A 20,742-nucleotide genomic window follows, 5' to 3' on the forward strand; every position below is an offset into this window, starting at 1 on the left:
GCATGTAATGGCACAGTGGCACAGTCTGGGCATGTAATGTAATGGCACAGTCTGGGCATGTAATGTAATGGCACAGTGAGTAATGTAATGGCACAGTGAGTAATGTAATGGCACAGTCTGGGCATGTAATGGCACAGTGAGGAATGTAATGGCACAGTGAGTAATGTAATGGCACAGTCTGGGCATGTAATGTAATGGCACAGTGAGGCATGTAATGTAATGTAATGGCACAGTGAGATTTGAAAAAGCCTGTTTCTGTCAGCGGTTCTGGCTCCCCCTCAGCTTCCAGAAAGACAGTAAGAAGGGGGTAGTCTTATACAGTGAGTATATCCCAAAATCAAAATTTTTCCTGGAAAATTAGGGGGTCGTCTTATACGCTGGGTCGTCTTATACGCCGAAAAATACGGTAATAAACTTTCTGATTAAAAGATAAATGCAGTGTTTCCTGGTTAGCCTTGGCAGTTTACTTGTTGCCTGCAATGGTTCCCTAATTAAGGTTTTAGCATAGTAGCAATGTTTCCTGGGTTGGCAGTTGGCCATTTTTTTTTTTTTTTTTACTTGAGTGATATGATTTTCCGATCAAATACGGTAAATTGCTGAGATTTTTTACATTAGGAAGCTGGCAAAAATACCTACACATTTCCCTTGCAGGTAATTCGCCACCCTGATAACCTTAAATATTAAATGCGCCACACCGCTTCATTGCATGATGTGGAGTGGGGCAGTGGCGTCACTAGGGTTGGTGTCACCTGGTGAGGTATAACATGGTGTCACCCCCACCATGAGACCAGCTCGCTCAGGGTGGGTGGGTGTGTCTAGCAGACCACCTTGCACCCCTTCCTTATCATACTTGCACAGGGCACCAGACACTGAGACTGAGTCCTCCTACACACACTAGCTCTTTGGTGGCGTGTCGGTTGTACAATGGCACCACACCTCACCTTGGGCTTGGGCCGGCAGTGAACTGTGGACGCCCCCCCCCCCCGCACCCGTTCCGAATCTGGGCGCCCCCAGCTGGAGTCTGGAGAGGAGGGCAGCGTCACAGCGTGCAGCCGCGCCGCCCGGGCGGAGGAAGTACTGTGTGTGTAGTGTAGTGACATCATCATCATCACACAGTGCAGTGTGAGATGTGACAGGCTGAGGCTCGCTGTAGGGTAGGGAGGAGGAAGAAGGAGGACACTGCACACACCAGCAGGGCTGTGGAGTCGGTGGAAATTTTGGGTACCTGGAGTCGGAGTCGGAGTCAGCAAACAATGCACCGACTCCAACTCCTACTAAATTTAGATTGTCGGAACATTTAGGAGTCGAAACATTTATCTACCGACTCCACAGCCCTGCACACCAGGCACGGCCGCAGGGTGCGGGGTGAACGAACGGGTCAACTGTAAAAAAAAAAACTTTCCTCACCGTCAGGAGGGTGTCACCCGGGTGCGGATCGCACCCCCCTAGCAACGCCTCTGGGGGATCGGGAGCTGTTCTCCCACTGTTCACCCCGTGGCAGAGAGCATGAAGGTAGAGGAGAGCAGCGGTATAGCCCGCTGTAACAGCCTTACCTTGAACTTTCTTCCGCTCCGCTCACTCTCACACACATCCCCGCCTCCTCCTAACCCGCGCCTGTAATAGACAGAACACCTCCCAGCATTGGATCCGCATTATGTCTATTACAGGCGCGGGTTAGGAGGAGGCGGGGCTGTGTGTGAGAGTGAGCAGAGCGGAAGAAAGTTAAATGAAAGGCTGTTACAGCGGGCTATACCGCTCGGTGATACCGCGGCTCTCCTCTACCTTCATGCTCTCTGCCACAGGGTGAACAACTCCCGATCAACCCCGCTGGCAGTGCTCGCCCCCCCCCCCCCACACACACACACAGGCAGGCCAGCTCCTCGCCAGACCTCATTTTCCACTCGCAAATTGCGAGTAGGCGAGTGGAAAATTTGAGGTCTGTGTGTGTATATGTGTATATGTATGTATGTATGTGTGTGCGTATATGTGTGTGTGTGTGTGTGTGTGTGTGTGTGTGTGTATGTGTGTGTGTGTGTGTGTGTATATATATATATATTATATATACCGTATTTATCTGTGTATAGCGCGCACCCCTAAAGTGGACTCGACATTCCTGTAAAAAAACATTTTAGTACTAACAGTTTTGGTGTCTTGCGCGGCGGCCTCATCGGGTTCAGCGTCCGGCTGCGGATTCGGGTGTCCTCTCCGTCGGGTCCGGCGTCCTCCTGCGGTGTCCTCCCCGCTCGATCCCCGCTTTTCCGCGCCGAGTTTGAATACTGCGCCGGCATATACCAAGCGCAGTACACTTGTGTATAGTCGGGCAGCCTCGGCTACTCTCGCGCTCATGTCCTGTACGTGCACGCGAGAGGAGCCGAGCCTGCCCGATTATACACGAGTGTACTGCGCTCGGTATATGCCGCAGTATTCAAACTCGGCGCGGGTATCGGCGTATATCGCGCACCCACGATTTTGCCCTGGCTATCAGGGCAAAAAAGTGTGTGGTATACGCCGATAAATACGATATATATATTACAGACCAAAAGTTTGGACACACCTTCTCATTCAAAGAGTTTTCTTTATTTTCATGACTATGAAAATTGTAGATTCACACTGAAGGCATCAAAACTATGAATTAACACATGTGGAATTATACATAACAAAAAAAGTGTGAAACAACTGAAAATATATTTCATATTCTAGGTTCTTCAAAGTAGCCACCTTTTTGCTTTGATTACTGCTTTGCACACTCTTGGCATTCTCAAGAGGTAGTCACCTGGCGCAGCACCCCATCACTCTTCTTCTTGGTCAAATAGCCCTTACACAGCCTGGAGGTGTGTTTGGGGTCATTGTCCTGTTGAAAAATAAATGATGGTCCAACTAAACGCAAACCGGATGGAATAGCATGCCGCTGCAAGATGCTGTGGTAGCCATGCTGGTTCAGTATGCCTTCAATTTTGAATAAATCCCCAACAGTGTCACCAGCAAAGCACCCCCACACCATCACACCTCCTCCTCCATGCTTCACGGTGGGAACCGGGCATGTAGAGTCCATCCGTTCACCTTTTCTGCGTCGCACAAAGACACGGGGGTTGGAACCAAAGATCTCAAGTTTGGACTCATCAGACCAAAGCACAGATTTCCATTGGTCTAATGTCCATTCCTTGTGTTCTTTAGCCCAAACAAGTCTCTTCTGCTTGTTGCCTTTCTTTAGCAGTGGTTTCCTAGCAGATATTCTACTATGAAGGCCTGATTCACACAGTCTCCTCTTACCAGTTCTAGAGATGTGTCTGCTGCAAAAGGTGGAAGAACCTAGAATATGAAATATATTTTCAGTTGTTTCACACTTTTTTGTTATGTATAATTCCACATGTGTTAATTCATAGTTTTAGGTGCTCTTGTACCTTTTAAAGGAGGGGTGGCTTCCCTTCAGTTCACCTGCCCCTGTCTATCCATTAAAATGCATGTGCCTCCACTGTGGGGACGCTCATTGTTTAGTGTTAGGACCACAGATATTACAGGGTGCCTTGGCGCGGCTCTGTGGCTCACGCATGCGTTTGCAAATGCGTGCGGACCGAACCCCTGTTTTTAACGCATACTGTAGACAGGTTAATTGGTTTTCTGCAAGCTGGTCGGTAAGTAGGCTTGGTTTTTCCCTGGGCATTCCCCAGGTTTTTGTTGTTATCAATAAGATTTTATTAAGAAGAACATTTTTGACAGAAGTAAAAGAATACATAAACCGACTACCCAACATTGGGCGGGCCGATCCACTTAATTCATCGTTTTGATGCCTTCAGTGTGAATCTACAACTTTCATAGTCATGAAAATAAAGAAAACTCTTTGAATGAGAAGGTGCGTCCAAACTTTTGGTCTGTACTGTGTGTAATATTTAATATATATAGATATATATATCTCTCTATCTATCTATCTATCTATCTATCTATCTATTCAAATTACCAGGGGGGCCACAATAAACCAGAACGCGAGCCGCAATTGGCCCCCGGGCCGGACTTTGGACATGCCTGGTTTAGTCAAAATGTCCCTAATTTAGGTGTTTTATGCTCCATTTTTCTGAAGATCCATAATAAATATCAGGGTGGATTTTGATTTAAATCGAGTCGATTTGAAATCATCATTTTTAAAGAGCAACTGCCATCTCTGTCCTGCAGTGGTGGCTCTTCTGACCCGCTGTTGACTTGCCGACAGTCCCTTTCACTTTAATGGGACGGCTGGTGTTGCGGCAGTGACACAACAAGGTGAGGGACGTGGCGGCAGAAGGTGAGTGGATGCTCGCTAACCTGTGCTGCCATAATGGATCTGAAATGACAGGTGCTCTTTAGTAAGGACTCATTCTTGCTGGTAGTTGGAATCTTTAATATTTGCAAACAAAATGAAGGTTTCCTATTTAGAATAATAAGCTGACAGGTTAGTAAAACAGCAATATCAGAACTGATTCAATCGTACCGTTTGTAGTGTACAATGATTTGCAAAACAATGGGATAAAGGAATGTTGCTTAACTTTGTTTTATTTCATGGTTACTGTGAAATTGTGTGAATGAATCAATGCAGTGCATGTTACCTCAGCTTGCAGCGCTTGGATTAATTAATGTAAATATTGCAGAATATACAGCTTCATGCTGAATAAACTAAATTATTAATGTATCTTAAAAAAGATTTTTGCTCCAAAAGCATTTTATCATAATAACATTTGATAAAATGATTTTAAATCATACATGGTCTACAATTATGAGCATGAGTTTATAATGGCAGCACCTGCCACCATTCATAAACCCTGCACACTGGTGAGCCAGAGTGCTTGCCTCATCTCCTGCACAACCTAGATCACAGGTGTCAAACACAAGGTCCGCGGGCCGAATTTGGCCCTCCAGGCCATTTCATGTTGCTCTCGCACCTCTCCTACAGCTGCAGGAAATATGGTCCTCCTCCAGACCTGTACTTTCTGCTTTCAAGCAATGCATCCAGGTTCTTCCCAGCAGCAGCATAAGGAAGGGGGGGGGGGGTGCACTGTGATGTAAGGGAGAGTGGGAGACTCATCTTCTGATGGTGGGTTGGCTCTTGACATCTAATGTAATGGGAGGGGATGCGCTGGACATCTAATCTAATCTTACAGATACAACCGGCCCTTTTGAGAACAATCACAATTCTGATGCAGCCCACAATGAAATTTGAGTTTTACACCCCTGACCTACATGCTAGAACACGATGCAGACCTCCTCGGAACACCTCAGCTGTCACATCACACAACAGATCCAGCCCATAGCACAGTTTTGACAACCTATACCGAACCTTGGCATCCCAGATGTTTTGGAACTACATTTCCCATGATGTTCCACTACACTTCAGAGTGCATGAGCATCATGAGAAATGTAGTTCAAAAACATCTGGGGTGCCAAGGTTTGCCATCACTGACCTATACACTAAACAGTCTAGCTGCCATTGATATGGTGGCGGGCTGCCACTGGGCTGGATCCACTGTGCAGCATGGCAGAATAGTTTGAAAGTTAATTTAACATAAATCAACATTTTAAAAGGTACTTTAACGCAGAGCAAAAGAGCATGGAAGGTGAAATAAAAGTGGAGTGTGTCCAGGTAAATAAAATTTCACGGCTCTCACCATTCAGTATATTCCTGGTAGGAATGATGCACAGCCCTCTGCTTGCAGAACCAGGCGGAACCTCCCCAACAACCTCTTGCACAGCAGGTTCCCAATTGGGGCGCGAGAGGTGGCGGGAGGGAAGGCCTTATAGCTGAGCCTTATAGCTGTGTATTCCTAATGCCTTTGTTTCTTATGTTGATTTTTACTTTATACAACTGTATATTGAAAATTGTTACTGTCCAACTTTGTACAAGTGGTATATTTCTCAATAAACCTTTTAAAAAAAAAAAAAAAAAAAGCGGAGTGAAATGTCAACTCTAACCCCTGATGCTGACACCTTTCAAGGGTGATTGTGGTTTAATGGTTTATCAATTGGATCAACCATGGTTTGCTGGATTCCTAAAATTAGGAGTCATTCATACAGGTGCTCGGCCCCACCATTAGTGTACTTTTTGTACTAGCACGAAGCTGCATGCAGACAGTCCATACAACATGAATGGATACGCACAGGCTCTGTGCCTAGGTTTGTGGACTTGTCCATATGTACCTGTGTACAGCCAATACATAACTATTTACTTTATATAGACTGGCTGCACACAGCTCAGCACTAGTACAAAAAGTAAACACACTGGGCCAGATCCACAGCCAGCCAGCGCAACGTAACTTTTTCCATTTAAGTTACACTGCCGCAAAGTTGCCAAGTTAGGTGCCGATCCACAAAGCACTTGCCTGTAAATTTGCGGCGGTGTAACTTAAATCCGTCCGGCGCAAGGCGGGCCAATTCAAATGGGCTAGTCCCATTTAAATTAGGCGCGCTCCCGCGCCGGACGTACTGCGCATGCTCCGTCGGGTAACTTACCTGACGTGCATTGCGCTAACAGACGTCGCTCCGACGTCATTTGCTTAGACGGTAACGTAAATGGCGTCCAGCGCCATTCACGGACGTCTTACGCAAACGACGTAGAGTTTGAATTTTCGACGCGGGAACGACGCCATATACTAAATAGGGCTTAGTCAAATAGGACTCAGCCCTATTTTTACACTGCGTAACTCGACGTAAACGGCATAGAATTAGCGCGACGGGCCCGTCGGAACGTTCGTGGATCGCTGTAAGTGTTCATTTGCATATTCTAGGCTGGCCGCAATGGCCTCGCAACCTAGCGGCCGGCCTAGAATTGCATCCTTAAAGCGGTAGTTCACCCTCACTGACTTGATTTTACCATCGAGACAGGCATTGTAGCGCGAGCTACAGTATGCCTGTCCCGATTTTTTTTTAACCCCGGACTCACCTTGTAATCGTACATTGTAGATTTCGGCTCCCGCGGGGAATGGGCGTGCCTATGGAGAGGGAGGATGATTGACGGCCGGCCCTGGCACGTCACTCTCCCCGAAGACAGCCGGAGTAGGTCTCGGCTCTTCACGGCGCCTGCGCACAGGCTATGCGCAGGCGCCGTGAAGAGCCAAGCCTATTTCGGCTATTTCCGGAGAAGCGTGACGCGCCAGAGCCGGCCGTCAATCATCCTCCTTCTCCATAGGCACGCCCATTCCCCGGTATCTTCGATGTACGAGTACAAGGTGAGTACGGGGGTAAAAAAATCGGGACAGGCATACTGTAGCTCGCGCTACAATGCCTGATTTTATGGTAAAAGAAAAAAAAATATTTTTTTTTGCGTTGATAGGGTGAACCCCCGCTTTAAGATCCGACAGTGTAATTCAATTACACATGTCGGATCTTCTGTCTATCTCTTGGAAACTGATTCTGTGGATCAGTTCCAAAGATAGAAACAGGGATACGACGGCGTATCAGTAGATACGCCGGCGTATCCCTTTTGTGGATTACCCCCACTGGGCTGAGCGCCTGTGTGAATGAAAGGAAGATGTTGGAGTATTGTATGAGGAGCAAACAAATAACTAAGGTATGTCCTAAAATGGACATATGGACACATACAGAGAAATATCAATAAAGCCCTGTACGCACAGACGGGATTCTCGTCAGGAAAAAAACATTGTTTTTCCTGACGAGATTCCTGGCAAGATGTTCTTGCTGGCCGAGTGTACACACGTACGATTCAAAAGAACCGCCGTTCTTTTGAATGGCACGAACGCAGTGACGTCATCGACTATGATGAGCATGCGCTCGTCACATTTGGCTGTCGCCGCCATCTTGCTTCACCCTACCTATGCCTTGGAAGCTACCACGCATGCGTCAAAGTCATTTCGAGCATGCACGGGTTTCCATGGAGACAGGTAAGTATACACACGCTCGGGTTTCTTGGCAGGAAAACACTGCCGAGAATCGCGACGAGAAAATGGAGAGCATGTTCTCTATTTTTCTCGTCGAGATTCTGGGCAGTTTTCTCGACGAGAAACCTCCAAAGCCTCGTACACACGCTCGGTTTACTCGGCAAGAAAGCTCTGCCAGCAGTTTTCTTGCTGTTTCTGGCAGAGAAAACCAAGCGTGTGTACGAGGCTTAACAGTTGAATCTCATCCTCTGCATCTGCTATGTCGAGGAAATGAGAGCAGCCAGCAAATGTACAGAGCAATGAATTATTTCTCAGCTGGTCAGAAAAGCTGATCATATTTATACAAGTTAGCCAACCACAGTACAAAGTTTGTACATTTCAGACTATTCTCTGATTCTACCTTGCTGACATGGCTTTTTTATTTTTTTATTTTAGAGAATGGAGTGATCCGGACTCAGCGTGTGTTTGATGCTCTAATGGAGACCGACCGAGCACATTATATCCAAAACTTACCATATATGGACTCCCCACAGAGTATAGGTAGGACACCTGAATATCAGACAATGGGGAGGAACTTCAATAAAGCTGCATCGCTGCTTATCTGCTTTTGTAAACATGTGGCTGAAAAAAAAATTGTGATTAGCTCTGGTTCTAACAGTGACTCGTGCACCAAATTCAGGTAGTTCTGATTTGCTCCACTACTTTGTGGCGCAACACCTGCAAAAAATGCGAAATAAAATACAGGCAGTTCATATCTTATGAATATGGAGCTAATTAACCACTTCAGCCCGGACCATATTGCTGGTCAAAGACCAGGTCACTTTTTGCGGTTCGGCATTGCGTCGCTTTAACTGACAATTGCGCGGTCGTGCGACGTGGCTCCCAAACAAAATTGGTGTCCTTTTTTTCCCACAAATAGAGCTTTCTTTTGGTGGTATTTGATCACCTCTGCGGTTTTTAGTTTTTGTGCTATAAACAAAAATAGAGCGACAATTTTGGAAAAAAAATTATATTTTTTACTTTTTCCTGTAATAAATATCCCCCAAATATATATATATATATATATATATATATATATATATATATATATATATATTTCCTCAGTTTAAGCCGATACGTATTCTTCTACATATAGAAACAAAAAATTTGCGCTAACCAGAAAAAAAAATACAATTTAAAAAAATTTAGTATGTTAAACCCGAAGGCAGCAATAATCAGTGCATTTACACATAAATAACATAGGAAAATGAAAAACTGCGCCAACTCTATAAGCCAGCTGTGATACCGGAACAAAAATAATCAATATAAATATAGAAGATAGTCCAAATAAATGTCCTGATGTAAATGAGACAAAAAAATGCAGCAGGGATCTTTCAGCTGGAGTCTGACAACATCGCAGTGAAGGGTATGACTAATCAGTGAAACCACCACCACATAGATAGCCTCTTACCAGATTGATAAGAGGTAATAGCCTTGAGCAAATACACCGCTCTGTATTGACACCGAGTCCAAGGGAATCCTGATCAGATCATCCAAGGGAGAAAAGCCAGCTGCCCAGGAAATCCTCCAATCATCCAATCCTCCACAAAGGAAGTAGCAGCCCTTCCACTCAGAAATCACGTAGGCCCCCAGAATAGAAACAGACTATAGCGTGATACCGTTTAAGGGTGTTTATGGTTGATAATGTCAACCTATGACGAAACGCGCCTGGGACGTGCACTCAGTGACGCTACCGCGCTCATTTTGAATGAGGAAGGGCTCTCGTTGCCGGCCGGCACATGTTTTTAATGCTTTGTGATTTTATGTAAATTGTAAGTACAATTTTTTTATACTAAAATAAACACCCTTAAACGGTATCACGCTATAGTCTGTTTCTATTCTGGGGGCCTACGTGATTTCTGAGTGGAAGGGCTGCTACTTCCTTTGTGGAGGATTGGATGATTGGAGGATTTCCTGGGCAGCTGGCTTTTCTCCCTTGGATGATCTGATCAGGATTCCCTTGGATTCAGTGTCAATACAGAGCGGTGTATTTGCTCAAGGCTATTACCTCTTATCAATCTGGTAAGAGGCTATCTATGTGGTGGTGGTTTCACTGATTAGTCATACCCTTCACTGCGATGTTGTCAGACTCCAGCTGAAAGATCCCTGCTGCATTTTTTTGTCTCATTCACATCAGGACATTTATTTGGACTATCTTCTATATTTATATTTATATTGATTATGTTTGTTCCGGTATCACAGCTGGCTTATAGAGTTGGCGCAGTTTTTTCTTTTCCTATTCTTCACGTAAGTATTTCACGTAAAAAAAAAAAAATCGCAATAAGCGTTTATTGATTGGTTTGCGCAAAAGTTATAGCGTTTTACGTATGTTCCCTGGGTGTGTTCTAACTGGGGGTGGACTGACTTGGGGAAATGACTGATCGCTGTTCATACATTGTATGAACAGACTGTCAGGCATTTCTCCCCCTGACAGGACCGGGAGCTGTGTGTTTACACACATAGCCCCCTGGTTCTCGCTCTGTAACGAGCGATCGCAGGTTCCCCGGCGGTGATCGCGCCCGCCGGGCACGCGCGCCGGCATCAGGGGCGCGCGGATCCCCTGTTGGCTGCTCGGCGAGATGACGTAGATGTACGTGATCTCGTCCAGCAGAGCTGACCTGCCGCCGTAAAACTGCGGCAGCTGGTCGGCAAGCAGTTAAAGCTGGCCATACACCTATAGATTATCTTCAGATTTTCTATGGTTAGATGGGAAAAAGTGCAACTGATTTCTCCATGTACGCTAAACTGTGTGGATGGAGGAATCTCCCACTGGACCAAGCTTCAGTCTCTTGCTAGTCAGCCCCGCTGGCTCTCAACCTAAACAATGCCTGCACCCAATCAGAATGTTCAGGTATTGTTAGAGCCAGTGGGGCCAACTAGCAAGATATGGAAGCTTGGGCCAGTGGGAGATTCTTTAATCCACACAGTTCAGCGTAGATGAATGACTCTGTTCCACTTTTCCATCTGACCATAGAAAATCTGCAGATAATCTATAGGTATATGGACAGTCTTATGCCGCGTACACACCATCGTTTTCTGCGATGGAAAAATGCGACGCTTTATGTGCTTTAAAAAAACGTCATTTTTCAAACTTCAATTTGAACAACGACGTAGCATACACACCATCGCTTTTTCACAACGCTCTAGCACAGCGCAGTTCCGTCAATCACGCACGACGTCACTATAAAGGGTCGTTTCCATGCGGAAGACGGCCTCTTTTGCTGATATCGTGTTGCTGCGTGTTAGTAAAAGTTTGGTGAGATACGATTCGTGATTTTCAGTGACTGTGCTTTAAATTTCGTTTTCTGTCGTACAGTTTGTCTATTTGTTGTCGGATCTGTGATACAGTGCTTGTACTAAGGACGTATTTGTTTAGGCATTACGTTTGGTGTGCACGGTGCTGTTTAGCAGGTCGTTCTTCAAAGGCCATTCTTTACTTCAGGGCGTAATTTTTAGTCTGATCTGATTTGACGACCGTTTTCTAGCCATGTTGCGGGTACGAACTCGTCGCCGAGATCGTGCTGTGCTTGTTGTTAGGATGTGTGCTGCATCCCAGCGACGGTCCATGAACAGGGTGAGGAGGAGGTTGTGGACCAAGAACTGGTTGCTACGCAGGGACCAGTTCTCTCATATGCCTCTGCTGCGGGAGATCCGAGAAAATAACCCTGATGATTTCAGGAATTTTCTTAGGATGTCTGACCCCGTATTTCAGCAGCTTTTGGCTTTGGTGTCGCCATATATCACCAGGCAGGACACCGTTATGCGGGAAGCCATCACTGCTGAGCAGAGGCTAGTTGCTACGTTGCGCTACCTTGCAACAGGGAGAAGTCTGCAGGACTTGAAGTTCTCGACGGGCATCTCCCCCCAGGCTCTGGGCCTCATAATCCCTGAGACCTGTTCGGCCATCATTCAGGTTCTTCAGGAGGACTATGTTAAGGTAAGTGGTGTTCTTTCAATGGTCAAACTAATTTCCAAAAAAAAAAAAAAAAAAAGAAAAAATTTTCTAATATGCTCAGAATGCTCACTTTGTCTCTATGTATGCTGTTCTACACAATTAGTAAAGCCCTACATGTTTATTTAATTTAGCCAACCTGTCCATCATTCTATGTTGTGGGCAAACCCACCTAGCATAGTCCCTATATTCCCGTTTATTTGTGGCCTCCATTGTAGTGCTGCATTTTGTGTGTCCCTATATCCCCGTTTATTTGTGGCCTCCATTGTAGTGCTGCATTTTGTGTGTCCCTATATCCCCGTTTATTTGTGGCCTCCATTGTCCAAACCCCCCCCCCCTAGATTTTTGAAATACATACTAATAATTATTTTTCTTATTTAGATATTTTTTGGGGGGTTGTTTCTCATCTCATCTTGAGCCCCACTCCCCCTAAATATATTTTTTCAACATCAGAGGGGGGTGATTAATATGCTTAAGTGTTCACATGTTATTTTTTAATACTAACCTTTTTTGTTGAATTGTTGGTGGGATCCCTTGTAATTTTAGCTATATTCTGTTTAAAATCTTTGTTCTAATGTTTTTTATTTTTTCTTTCTATCCAGTTCCCCACCACGCCACAGGAATGGCAGACTGTGGCAGCGGACTTCTCCCAGCGTTGGAACTTTCCGAACTGTGGAGGAGCCATTGATGGCAAGCACATCCGCATTGTGCCCCCACCCCATAGTGGATCCCATTTCTTCAATTATAAGGGATTCCACAGCGTTGTTTTGATGGCGGTGGTCTCTGCAAATTACGAGTTTTTGTACGTGGATGTTGGGAAAAATGGCCGGATGTCGGACGGCGGTGTCTTTGCGGAGACGGAGTTCGCACAACGGCTTCGGTTGGAGGACCTAGGATTGCCACCTGCGGAGGAGAACGAAGAGGGTCTGCCCTTCGTGTTTGTAGCAGATGAGGCTTTTGGTTTGGGTCCCCACCTCATGAGGCCATTTCCCGTACGCACCCTCACCCATGAGAGGAGGGTTTTTAATTATCGGCTGGCCAGGGCAAGACGTGTGGTAGAGAATGCCTTTGGAATCATGGCCAGCCGATTCAGATTGTTTTTAACAGCAATAAACATGGCGGAATACAAGTGGAATTATATTATACTATCTTGTTGCATTTTGCACAATTTTTTGAAAAGAAATTCTCAAACGTACCTGACGGTATTGCCTGATGAGGCTGATCTTGTGGCTCCGGAGCCGGGACATCAGGCTAGCCATAGAGGCTTGGCCCCCCAAACCGCACGTGCAGTGCGTCAATCCTATGTGGACTATTTTATGGGGAGGGGGGCCATTGCAATGCCTGATCTTGTTTAAAAAAATAAATTTACTTTTTGTTTGATGAAACAGTGTTTATTTGTTTGATTTTAGTTATTTGTAAGTTTTGGGGGGTAATGTTTCTTTTTCGTAGGTTCTCATCCAGCCATGTGTTTGGGATGTAATAAATTCCCATGAGTGTTAAATCTTAATAACTCTACAAATATGCCTGAGTAATTGAATGAGTCTGCATTGATACCAATAACTACACACAAATTGTTTGGAGTCCAAAATGTTATTTATTTGTTACTTTTTTAGTTTTGATTAGTACAACAAATCAATTTTTTTTTTTTTTGGTCTTTTTTGATTATTACAAAATATAAATAATTTTTTTTATTTTTTTGGTCTTTTTTGATTATTACAAAATATAAATTATTTTTTTTATTTTTTTGGTCTTTTTTGATTATTACAAAATATAAATTATTTTTTTTTATTTTTTTGGTCTTTTTTGATTATTTCAAAATATAATATTTTTTGTATTTTTTTTGGTCTTTTTTGATTATTAGAAAATATAAATATTTTTTTTTTTTTTTTTTTTTTTTTTTAAATTCAAGGAAAAAAGAAAATACACCAAAAATTAAACCCTCCCCAAAACATTAATAAAATTTTTTAGCTGCCGTTCCAGCGTCTTGGCTTTGTGGCGTATTTCACGGCAGGCCAGACGTATGTCCTCAACTTGGGCCCTGCAGGTGAGAACCTCGCCGATGAGGAGCTGGGCACTATACGTGTCCAGTCCCTGACCAGCCCGATTTCCTCCTGAAATGTGGAACCAAAACATGTGTTAAAAGATTGTATGCCTATATCTATATTCACAGAAAATGTGGTAGATGTTACTTTACCGGATGTTGAGGCAGGTTCCTCTTCCTCTACATCCCTCGGGGGTGTGGCTTGATTGGCTTGTGCCTCCTGCCTTTGTGCTTCATTGTGCCCTACAAGATTGAAGAAAGGGAAAACATGAGGTTCAACCATTACGAGCGGCCTGAAATGACACCCAAAAAATAAGAAATGCTAAACAAAAGGTCACTATTGTTGATTTTTAAACAATTATCAATAAAATAGACCAATATTTAATCCATTCACAAAGTAATGTCAAATCAGTTAACACAATTTTTAAGTTTAGATATGTAAGCTAAACAAGTCTCCCCTGGATCTGCTCACCCCTGTGTGTGACCCAACATAGGTTGTGATTGTGACAAACAATTGTGCTACTGAGTACACATGTTCAATAAAAAAAGGAGTAGCAAACGCTCCTTTTTGTGAATCTCAAGGTATTTACGTTTCTTCTAAAATAACCTGAAACACATTTCCATCTATTCCTGAATTGAATACACCTTTTTTTTAAGCCCCAAAAATGTCACCACTTTCATATTTGTGTCGACTAATTGGTCATAGGAGTCGTCGTTCATTCGCCCACAATTCCTCAATTTACGATTTTTGTTCAGATACAGTGCTTCAACTCCCCTTTGCACATGCCAACTAGGCATGATGCCATTTCTCGTTAATATGGTATTGGATTATTGAAAGTCACCGAATGAACGACGACTACGACGACTGCATCATGCGTCCACATTCATAATATCCATTTTATGGTCAACCTGGCACAAAAAAAAAAATGGCACAAAGAACACACCAAAATAATTAAATACACATGGAAAAAACTTACTTCTTCTTCGAATCACCTTATTAATTCGGTAAAGTTGGTGGGGTTCCCTTTTTTTCAAATCCGACCACCTTTTGCGCAGGTGCTCTCTGCTCCTGGTTTTCCCAAACTTCCGCTGGAGCCTACGGATGACCTTCTCCATAATTTGTGCTTTTACTTTATTGGGATGCATGTAGGGGCCATGCTTGGCATCATAGTCCTCCCTCCTCAATATGGTGACCATCTCCACCATTTCATTAAAGCTCATGTTGGAGGCTCTGCAGCGGAATCTGCGGCGTGTTTGGGCCTGGCCTGCCTCCTGGCTTGAGCTGGAATACACCTCCATGTTGTCCATCTTTTCTCCCTCACCAAACGACAGAGAAGGGGCGTGGAAAGGACGATACCGAACGTCAGGGGCGGGGTGTCGTGCGGAGCGTCACGCGTGCGTAGTGTAAAAGGGATGGGACGTGTTTGGAAACGGCCTGCATAGTCTGTGGAAGAAGTCGTAATTCCCGATCTTTCCTAATAACGACGAGACGTAAGTTTTTAATTCCGACTTTATTATAGTGAATAGGGAATGAGTTTGTGGGCTAGTTAGGGGAAGTAAGCTAGTGCCTTTAATTACATTATGTTTTGGCTTCTGTTTCATGTGCAGAAAGAATGGATGCCTTCAAGGATGCGGACTTCCTCACAGACTTCATCCAAAAATGGAAAGAACATCCAGTTCTGTGGCAAACCAAAAGCACACTAAATAAAAACAAAGATGCCAGGGAGAAAGCTAGACAGAGCATGCTTGTTTTTGTGAAAACAAGGGTCCCCAACGCCACAACAGCCACTGTGAAAAATAAAATCAATTCCATCAGGGGCACCTACAGGGCCCAACGGGTCCAAGTCCTGGCCTCAATGAGGTCTGGGGCTGCAGCTGACTCCATCTACAAACCAACCCTGTGGTACTACAGTCAGCTGCAGTTCCTGGACGACCACATAGAGACCAGGCCATCCCTGTCTACCCTTCCCCCCAAGAGGTAGCTCCCAGCTTCCCAGCAGCCAATCCTCCAGTCTTCCCTGCAGACAAGAGCAGACAAGCTCGGAGGAAGAGGAAGAGTTCCTGGAGGACCCCAATTGTGAGCCGTGGAGAATGGTATGCGTTTTTTGTTTGAATTTAGTTAGTATATGACAAGTATAGTAATAATGGTAAATGTATGTTACTATTGTTCTAAATTCTATGTGAATCTCGTAAGTTTAGGGATAGGATCAATAGTCAGTAGTGGGAAAACATGATGGGGTCAAAATGGGCAAATTAATAATGTTGATGAAGGAGTGGGTGGCATTTTCAGATAGGCCAGTAGGGGGGGAGTAACGCAATACACCTGCAAGGGGTCCCAGATGGAAGACACCCTTTTTTAGTACTATCTAGTTGACACTAAATTGATTAAATTAATTTTTGGGGAAAAGGCCACTTATTTACTAAATTAGGCATGCAACAACCCACATAATTCCAGGGGGACCATGTCTGAAGGTGTTTAAGGGGCCACATAATTAAGGATGGCGACCCTGTGTGTAATATATATTGACATTCAATTTGCATCACTCATGATTGTAAAAATGTGTGTGATTAATGACAAACACAAATAACATATGTTCCTTTTTTTCATACACAGGCAGACCCAAGCCAGGAACAGCCAGGGCCCACAGGGAGCCAGGAACAGCCAGGGCCCACAGGGAGCCAGGAAGAGACAGGGCCCACAGGGAGCCAGGAGGAGCCAGGGCCAACTGCAAGGCAGGAGGTGGCAGAGCCCACTGGGAGCCAGGAGGTGGCAGGCCCCAGTGGGACCCAGGAGGCACGCCGGCGGGATACCATCTCCCGGATCCCTCCATTCCGCAATCCCAATAAACGGCTCAGGAGTATGCGACAGATGGAGGAGGAGACCCAGGGCCTGCTTCGCCAAGCTACTGCAGCCATCCGAGAGCCACCCAGTGAAGTTGAGGGGTTCGCAGCGCTCATTGCAGCCAAGCTGTACAATCTGGAGCAGAGCCAGCGTGTGCGCTGCGAACTCCTCATGTTCGAAGCCATAACCATGGCATCCCTGGGGCAGCTCGATGACGACACCCACATTGTGCGGATTGCTCCTCCTGTCCTTGCTGCTCCTCCTGCTCCTGCTCCTGCTCCTGCTCCTGCTCCTGCACCTGCTCCTGCTCCTCCACCTGCTCCTGCTTCTCCACCTCATGAGGCTGCTATGGCTCCTGCCACCTCATCTCCTCCAGGAACCCAGCCCCCAAGGACTCGGGCTTCCGGGAAGGCTGCAGGGAAGACTGCAGGGAAGGCTGCTGGGAAGAAAAGGGCGAAGAAATAATACGGTGCCCCTGATGGAATTTTTATGTGGACTCACAGGCTGTATTTGTGGCTTCGGGGACCCTTGTTTTCAGAAAAAAACAAGCATGCTCTAAAGTGCTGCCTACCCTGGCATCTTTGTTTTTATTATGTTGTGTTTTTGGTTTGCCACTTTTTTTTTTTCTAAATTTTTATGAAGACTAAAATAAAAATTAAATTTTCAGCCAAATTTAAACATGTTTCTTTATTGTAGATTTGATAGATCAGTATTGAGTGGGCAGACCCATGACAAAAAAAATAATGAAAACATTAACAAGGTAAAAAAACATGCTTGTGGGTGAGTAAACTAAAAAATTAGGTTGTTGCAGACACTTCACACACTCCTAAATAAAAAAATAATAGAGATTACTAATCAAATTGGTGAGAAAAATTTTAACAAAAAATAAAAGGTGGACCAATATATATATTTAAAATGTTTAAGATGGAAGATACAACTAAATAACAGAACACAAACATAAACATTATCAAACAAGAAAGAAACTAATTAAAAGCTTGTCATAACTATGCAACAAGATCAGCCGCAACAAACGTCCATTTCTGGGTAGCAGTTAAAAGCAGGGGTTAAAGAAGCGGTTTATTTTCTTGTCTATAAGCTGAAAAACACCTTAACGAATGTGCTGATTCCATTCTGAACAGTCGTTTTACATGAATGAGCGCTGCCGTCTCCTAACTTGCTTCTGAGCATGCGCGGGCTTAAATCGACGTTTTTACGTACACACGGTCAATGTTTAGAACACAGAAAACGACGTCGGCCAAAAACGACACATAAAATTGAAGCATGCTTCAATTTTTTTCTGTCGTTTTTTAGAAGACATAAAACGACGTTTTTGCCCACACACGGTCAATTAAATTGACGTTTTTGAAAATGACGTTTTTTTCCATCGCAGAAAACGATGGTGTGTACGCGGCATTAGACCAGAAACAGAATTCGCAAAAGTGTCCTGCATGAGTTTCAAAAGTGGCGAAGCCTGCGCCAAATTCAAGTACAAGATCTAGACAATAAGAAAAGATTTTTTCAACCACTAGTGGTAGAGAAAAAAACACTGCGCTAACATATAAATTATTGTGAAACACGTGAATGTGAATAGCTGCCAGTACTAAATACCTAGAACCAAAGTAAAAAGACAAAGAGTACAGCGCTAAAAATATATGTGATCACCAAAAAATATTAAAAAATTAGTGAAAAAATAACTGAATAGTGAAAAGAGAACAATAGTTCAAATAAAGTCCAAAAAAATCATGTATTGAATAGTGATGTTGAAAGTAGAAATCCTCCACCATAAAGGACACCCGGTGTATAAAGATGTAGTCTCCTTACCAGATGATAAGACCGGTATTGCAGCGGTCTTTATAGGGCCCAGGGATATTTAAAAGTCCTCCCAATAGACTAATTCAGATGCTGGAATGGGTCTCATAAGTTAAATGCATGCCTCCAAGTATAATCACTTCAAGCTCCCATGTAATGAAATGAATGAATGAATGAATGAAAAACATATATAGCGCGGCACATGCGAACTGAATCGCCTCTGGGCGCTTGATGTTTCGTGTCTCATGACATCAAAAGAGCAGAGTTTTAATCTGTCTTCTGAAAGTCAGGTGGTTTTCCTCCAACCGAACGCTGGTTGGTAAAGCGTTCCATAGTCTCGGACCTTGAAAAGCAAACCTTCTTTCTCCTTTGGACTTGTATTTGGTTTTTGGCACCTTGACCAGATTTTGGTCAGTGGATCGCAGAACGCGATTAGAATTGTGAGGTTCTATCTTGTCGCAAAGATATTGCGGCGCCTTCCCATGGATGCACTTATGTGTCAGGCAGAGTGCTTTAAATACAATTCTGTCTTTTACTGGCAACCAGTGAAGGGTTCTCAGCGAAGGTGAGATTGATTCCCATGTCCTTTTCCCAGTCACCAGTCTGGCGGCCGTATTCTGTACGACTTGCAGACGAGCGATTTGGTACTTTGGGAGTCCGAGGTAAAGTGCATTTGCATAGTCCAGTCTGGAATTCACGATTGTTCCCACCACGACTGCTACGTCTTCTTTGGGGATAAATGGAATAAGTCTGCGTAGTAGGCGCAACAAATGGTGCGCTCCGCTGACTACTGACCCTATTTGTGCGACCATTGTCATGAAGGTGTCAAAAATGACTCCTAGACTTTTGACTTTGGAGCTAGGGGTGATGCTTTGGCCCAGAATGGGCGGCGGTGTCCAGGTTGTTGCCAGTTGACTCTTGCGGCTGGCGTGAAACATAAGAAGTTATGTTTTGGAACTATTGAGTTTAAGATAACTCTTAGTCATCCAGTTTTCTATCGAAGAGAGACATTTCTCTAAACTGAGATGATGATCCTTTTTGTTGCAGATGCGAAAATACAATTGCGTATCGTCTGCATAAGAGTGATAAAGTAGTTCTTGGCTACTGATAATATCAAAGAGAGGGCGAAGATAGACGTTGAACAGTACCGGTGACAGGGGGGATCCTTGGGGGACTCCACATGGCACCGTGCGTTTTTCCGACGTGAAAGATCCCAGTTTCACTGTTTGTGATCGGTTTTCAAGAAAGGAGGAAAACCATGGTAAATCACCTTCTGCGATTCTGGCTACCTCGGCCAGTCGCATCAGTAACATTTTGTGGTCTACTGTGTCAAAGGCTGCGCTTAGGTCCAGCAGAACCAGGAGACAGGATTCTCCCTCGTCTGCGGCCTCGAGGGCATCGTCCCATATTTTGAGTAAAGCCGTTTCTGTCCCGTGTCCGGGACGGAAACCTGATTGAAATGGATCGAGTAAATTGTGGGTATCCAGATGCTGTTGCAGCTGTTGTACCACTACTTTCTCCATTATCTTGGAGAGAATATTTAGGCCTGTTATGGGGCGGCGGTGAGTTGGGTCCTTGGGATCCAAGTTAGGTTTTTTCAAGATGGGCTGGATTCAGGCCCGGACTGGCCATAGGGCAGACCGGGCATATGCCCGGTGGGCCGACCCGGCCAGGGCCACCCGCGCATTAGCCTGTTGCTGTTCAGGCCGCACAGCGGGAGGTAAGCGCCGACCGCGGCCTGAACATGGTTAACACAGGCCGTGGCCGCCGCTCGCCACTACCGCTATGCGGCCGTGTCTGTGTCTCCAGCGGGACTTTCGGCTGCATCGGCTGAGCTGTGTGTCTCTCTCACACACAGCTCAGCTTCAGAGCCGATACCAACAGTTCCGCTCCTCTGCTCCCAGGGGCTGCTCCTCCAGCCAAGGTGTCTGCACGGTGGGGAAAGGGGGAGAGCTGCAGGCTGCTGGCAGGACGTTTCCCCCCCTCACCCCCTCCCCTTCTCTTGTCGGGACTCAGCAGCACATGTGAGGAGATGTCCCCACAACAGCAGCCAATCAGAAGAAATAGAGTGGCATCATGGGAAATGTAGTCCCAGAGATAGGTGTGCAGAGATAGCAGGGAGCTGATTACACTCCCCAGCATGCACTCTGCTGGGGGGATCCCAAAAACACGCAGAGGACTCAGTGCTTATAGCAGCTAT

The 20,742-nt window shown here is 45.0% G+C and overlaps 1 protein-coding gene across 4 annotated transcripts in view; it reads left to right on the top strand.

The window, feature by feature from the left end:
• Nucleotides 1–20,742, top strand: part of LOC120920706 (protein-L-isoaspartate(D-aspartate) O-methyltransferase-like) — a 103,069-nt gene that overhangs the window by 26,554 nt on the left and 55,773 nt on the right. For 3 of the 4 annotated variants that reach the window (XM_040332921.1, XM_040332923.1, XM_040332922.1), the window contains exon 3: nucleotides 8,295–8,399. The exons of the other annotated variant lie outside the window; for it this stretch is intronic. In XM_040332921.1, the coding sequence (XP_040188855.1) occupies nucleotides 8,295–8,399 (105 nt within the window). The remainder of the gene's footprint in view (nucleotides 1–8,294; nucleotides 8,400–20,742) is intronic. 4 annotated transcript variants of the gene reach the window in all.

Source organism: Rana temporaria, chromosome 13, assembly GCF_905171775.1.
Source record: "Rana temporaria chromosome 13, aRanTem1.1, whole genome shotgun sequence".
Lineage (NCBI taxonomy): Eukaryota > Metazoa > Chordata > Amphibia > Anura > Ranidae > Rana > Rana temporaria.